Below are 5,429 nucleotides of genomic sequence, written 5' to 3'. Positions count from 1 at the left end.
ATATAATCCCTTCTTTGTATATTTGTTGATTTGGTATTATAAAAGAAAAATAAGATTTGTATCATCTTTGGGTATATTGGCAAGGCTTTTCATATAGTTGTAACTTGTGTGCCATTCCTTTTCTAACTAAGCCTAAACGTGTTTTGATGCTTTGAATTCTAGCTTGCCTAATGTAGAGTAGTCTATATCTACACTTTTAATCAATGTTGTAAAGCTTAGTCGTAGATTTGTTTCCTGTGCATATGGTTGGGTTAGAAGGGATGCAAATTGTGTTACACATGCTCTTGCTAAGTTTGCTTTTATAAAAAAGTTGTATATCTATTGTAAAATGTTTTCCCTCCCTCCTTCAGTGTTCAAGGAGGGGAGGAATGATGTTTGTGTTTCTAACTTTTAATGATATTGTGCATTATCAAAAAAAAAAAAAAAAAACTTAGCAAGAGTACCTGAAATTTATACTGAAAATTTCACTCTCACAATTCATCTTGTTTAGATCCATCACATTACAAAGGCAGAGAGAGAGAGAGAGAGAGAGTACGTGAAATTTGTAGTGTCTCTTAACTTTTTGCACAGCAGATTGGCCATTCTAAGCCCAATGTTGCCACGTCCACCCTCTTAAGGGCTAGTAAATAGAGAACAGAAAGGCAATGAGAGAAACACAGTATGTTTGTAATTCCCAAATTGTGTTGGATCATATTGAATTAGATTGTACGTTCACAAAATCACAGGTATGTGTTTTGTCCCACATTAATATTATGTATGAATGAGTTAAATCTGTGTAGATATAGCCCACTCTACTCTAGACAAGCTAGAATTCAAAGCATCAAAACAAGTTTGGGCTTAGTTAGAATAGCAATGGCACACAAGTTACAACTATATGAAACGCCTTGCCAATATACCCATAGATGATACAAATCTTATTTTTCTTTGAAAATACCATATCAACAAACATACAAAGAAGGGATTACATATGTATATGTACATGTATGTGTGTATATAATAATAATAATAATAAATTTAATAGATTTTTGGAGACTTGTGCCGCATTGCTTGATGCAATGTATTTTGAGTGAAAGGAATGCTAGATATTTTGAGGGATGTGAACAGTCCTTACTAGATATTAAATCTTTTTTCTTACATGATATTTTTGTTTGGATTGTGACTCTGTTGCAATTTTCTTGTTTTTCCTTTCCTGCTTTTCTTGATCGGTAATTTTGGTTCTTGATTTTTGCCCCAACAATACATCCTAATATACTCAATTCTTCCGATTTTTTTTTATAAGTAATAGAATTTTATTGAAGATGAAAAGGACTACTCTATGTTCATGATGATGAACATAAAGCACCTTAAAAAAAAATTTATTGAAGATGAAAATGACTACTCTATGCGCATAATGATGAACATAAAGCACCTTGAAAAAATACAAGCAAAATCAAGAAGATCAAATTGAGAGTTGGAAATCAAAAATGAAAGTTCAGTTGGTAATTAACTAACTGCATGAATTCCAGGTTCAACATGTAGATTAAATTACGAGAAAGAGAGACTACAATCTACAACCAACTAAATTTTTAACTTTGCCTACAAAAATAGAGAACACAACAGGAATTGTGCATGCTAGGCCTGTTGTCTTCTGAAGTGGTAGCTTAAGTGGAGGCACTAATGGATTCAAAATTATTGTTTCTCTTGCTTCCATGTGTAATGAATGGGAGCTCAAAGTAAATCTACAAGTTGAACCTGGAATTCATGCAGTTAGTTAATTGCATGTCAATGAAAACTCTAAGATTGACTGAAAGAATGCCGGTACCAGATTTAATATTATACAAATTGACCATTATTCACTAACCTTCTCTTTCATGTTTGCTTAACCCACAGAACAATCCAAGGCTAAAAAGTAAACCAAAAACTGAACTGCTTCATTCTTTGTCTTAAAGCTAAAGGGTCATCTATTCGGATACATACTTTTGATATTTGATAAACTGTGGGGTAATTCTCAGACATATACAGAAACTTTAGGTTCACTTTTACCAAAGACAGCATTAATGAATTTAATATAGTTCCATCGAAAAAGGTAGATGCTTAAACTAAAATATAAAATCATACAAAAATCCAGAAGTGACCAATAAATTCTATGGTTGAGCTGTCTTCACTTTCAACTAAGGTAATGACATTAAGAAAGGGCTTCAATATTCTCGTTTGCCATAGGCAGAGGGAGGTTTCAACCAAATAGTTTTTTTTAGAACACAAGAACTTAGCTTAAAAGTGCAAATAGATTCAGGCATACTCCTACTTGTTTAGGCTGCTGCCAACACAAGATTGCAATTTCGGGCAACGCGTAGAACAAATGCACATGCATTAGACCCACAATTAGGTGGACATTAAAAAAGAGATGTATCAAGGTACCAAACTAGTATATATTTAATGTGACAATCTGAATTATTACTTACATGGCAAACCAATTAAGACATCAATTTAGTCACTTTTAGAGGCCAGACTATAATGCGAAATAAGAAAATGAGAGGCATCTACCTGGTTTCAAAGCTAGAAAGACTTGTTTATTATTACATAAGGGAAGCTTATGAAACATGAATTTAAGGTAATGGCCTAAAAGCAAATTCCAAGAATTTTTAATCCTTGACCTGAACTCAGAAGTTTCTGAAGCACGGCAAAACACTAATTACTCGATCCACCCAGATAAGTTAAATGATATGCTTTACAATGACTAGAAGCCACAATGAAATACACATTAATATAAGGGGTCAGCAAGGAAAATTTTAGATACTCATAACAATCAAAGCCAAAGGCACAATATTTTCTTGTAGAAATCTAGTTTTAGCAAAATATCTTAACATTTGGCATCAATAATAAAATTCATCCAATGTTCAACATGATAATTGTTTCGGGAGTCAAACATCTCATAGAGATAAAATACAGCCAAACGAGAATGAAAGAGCAAGAAGACCAACCTTGTGAGTTGTTAGTTTGAAAGAATTCATCTTAAGCCTTAATCCCTTATCAATCAGGGCAAAGTATAAGCTCACATTTTAGCTACCAACACTTATTATTGAGTATTTGGGTAAAAAAAAAAACAATCATCTCCAACCGAGTTAGGTAACCAAACCTAAGATTATGTCTCTACAAAGAAGTATGCATCAACAATGAAGCTCGTAACATTTTCCTCTCTACAGCAAACGAACTGCGATTGTAAACATAAAAACAGATAAAACCATAAACAAAAACTGAAAACAAATAAACACAACTAATTTTACATACAGATCAACGAATCATCCTCATGTTCCTATAACCATGCTTGTTCCAATTCGAGCTCACTTTCCATTGCTAAGGTCTGGAAAACACCCCCAATATCTTACTCCGACCGAGGCTATCAAGAAGCTTCTTAGACCCCTCAATATCCATCCCAACAAGCTTCTGCAAGAACAGACAAGCACCAGCAGCAACCATTTGTTTCCTACAATTCTTTGAATGCACAAGCGAGGCCAATATGGAGACAGGGTATTTCTTATCCAAATTCTGAACCAAAGGGTCCAAAAGCAGAACTGCACTCACAATCCCCCTCTCATCCTTCTTAAAAATCTTCTTATTCCCAGCATACAACATTAAAATTGACAAAGCCTTTGCAGCAGCTTCTTTCTCTTCCACAGCCTTACCATCCAACATTCTGATTAAAGGACCAACACACCCACATTCACCAATCTCCTTTCGAGTTCTAGTACTAAACCCCAACTCATAAACAGCTTTAGCAGCCGCAACTCTCACACCCAACACACCACAATTCAAGACCCCCATAAGCCTACCTATAACCCCTTCTGAAACAAAAACTTCAGCAATAGTTTGACAAGAAGCCAAGTGACATAACAATTCCACCGCCACTTCAAGAGCCCTATTGTTATTACTATTAGAGTCCCAGAAATTCATCAAACACTGAACCCCATCTTCCCTAAAAACCAAAAGCTTCAAACTTTCATCATCAGAAACCAAATTACACAAACACCCAATTGCATTTTCTTGAGCCAAAGCAGTCCCAGAATTCATAACCCCCAAAAGAACACCAACCCCATTTTCCTCAACGAAATTCTCTTTAATTTCACTAAACAAAGCAAGATTTCTCAGAACCCCAGTTGCAAAAGCTTGAGAACCAGGAGTACCCTCTTGACAAATCTCCAACAACGATGAAATCCCACCTCGAGAACCAATAGCCCGTGCGTTTTCTTTGCTAAAGGTCAGAACTTGAAGTGCCACACATGCTTTTTCTTTAGCAAAAGCACTCCCAGAGTCCAAAACTCTCAACAAATGGTTCAAAAGCAAAAGACCCTCCGCAATCACCACGTGCTTGCTCGAATCCACCAATGAAATCCTCGAAATCAAACTCACAGCTTTCTCTTTCATCTCGAACGAGCTCGAATCAAGCAATTTCACCAACACAGGCACCACGCCTTGAGCCACAGCGATCATCACATTCTTGTCATCCCCTTGTAAAAGCTCCAAAAGCAAATCCAACGCCGAGTTCTTCGACTCAGCAGACCCAATCTGCAACCGAGTTATCAAACTCCTCGACTCAGCTCTCACAGCCTCTCTCTTCGACTCAAAAACGACACCGTCAGATAGCACACCGCTCTTGATCAAGATCTCACTGTCTCTGACATGGCGGTCGAGTTTAGCCAATACAGCATCGATTTCGCTCTGGGTTTTGAGCTTCCCTTCCGATAAGCTCAAAGTCTGGCACTTTGCGGAGAGCAAAACAGCATCGTTAAGAGTGTGGGAAATGGAGTAAAGGAGGTCGAGAGAGAGTGGGTTTGAACGAGAGTTTGGGAAGTCGGTGAAGTCTGTGAGTTGGGTTTGGAGGTCGTTTAGCTTGGTTTTGATCAGACCCCATTTGCCTTTGAAGCTTTGTGTCTGTGAGATTTGGTTTAGGAGTGTGGATAGGAGTTGGGTCGAGAGGGTTATGGGGTCGTTATCTGAAGCCTTCATAGCTTTTTTCGCTAACAAAACACACAGAGACAGAGAAACTCACAGAGAAAGCGATAAAGAGAGATAGATGGGTTTGTGTGAGAGACCGTAGTGTACTAGAGAGAGAGAGAGAGATTGAAGAAATACACTATCAATGACAGAGAAAGAGAGAGAGAGAGAGAGATTGAAGAAATACAATATCAATGACACAGAGAGAGAGAGAGGAGGTGGGTTCAGACGCGAGTTTTGGAGCGTGGTGGACACTGTCGCAGAGGTTTGAGTTTTGAGGTTGAGTTTGACACCTTTGACTTGGTCCGTTGGTTGCCGCCGTATCTATATGATTTTTGTTGGAGGGAGTTTTGATTGTTTTTGTTTTGATTTTTTGGGAGACAGATATTTATCTCCTAATAAGTCGATATTTTTGTTTTTGATAAGTTTGTGGAAAGGGATTCTTGTTCCACCTATTG

The 5,429-nt window shown here is 37.1% G+C and overlaps 1 protein-coding gene across 1 annotated transcript; it reads right to left on the bottom strand.

Moving 5' to 3' along the window:
• Nucleotides 1-3,077: 3,077 nt before the first annotated feature.
• Nucleotides 3,078-5,127, bottom strand: LOC115964129 (ARM REPEAT PROTEIN INTERACTING WITH ABF2). Its single transcript, XM_031083464.1, has one exon. The coding sequence runs from the start codon at nucleotides 4,981-4,983 to the stop codon at nucleotides 3,334-3,336; it is 1,650 nt and encodes a 549-aa protein (XP_030939324.1). The 5' UTR covers nucleotides 4,984-5,127; the 3' UTR covers nucleotides 3,078-3,333.
• Between the last annotated feature and the right edge of the window lie 302 nt (nucleotides 5,128-5,429).

Source organism: Quercus lobata, chromosome 10 (genome assembly GCF_001633185.2).
Source record: "Quercus lobata isolate SW786 chromosome 10, ValleyOak3.0 Primary Assembly, whole genome shotgun sequence".
In the NCBI taxonomy this organism is placed as follows: domain Eukaryota; kingdom Viridiplantae; phylum Streptophyta; class Magnoliopsida; order Fagales; family Fagaceae; genus Quercus; species Quercus lobata.
Note: the sequence above shows the minus strand (reverse complement) of the source record. Positions and strands in the feature narration are given on the sequence as shown.

Excerpts from the sequence above, each read along its gene's own strand:
- LOC115964129 (XM_031083464.1), bottom strand. The coding sequence starts at position 4,983 with ATGAAGGCTTCAGATAACGACCCCATAACCCTCTCGACCCAACTCCTA.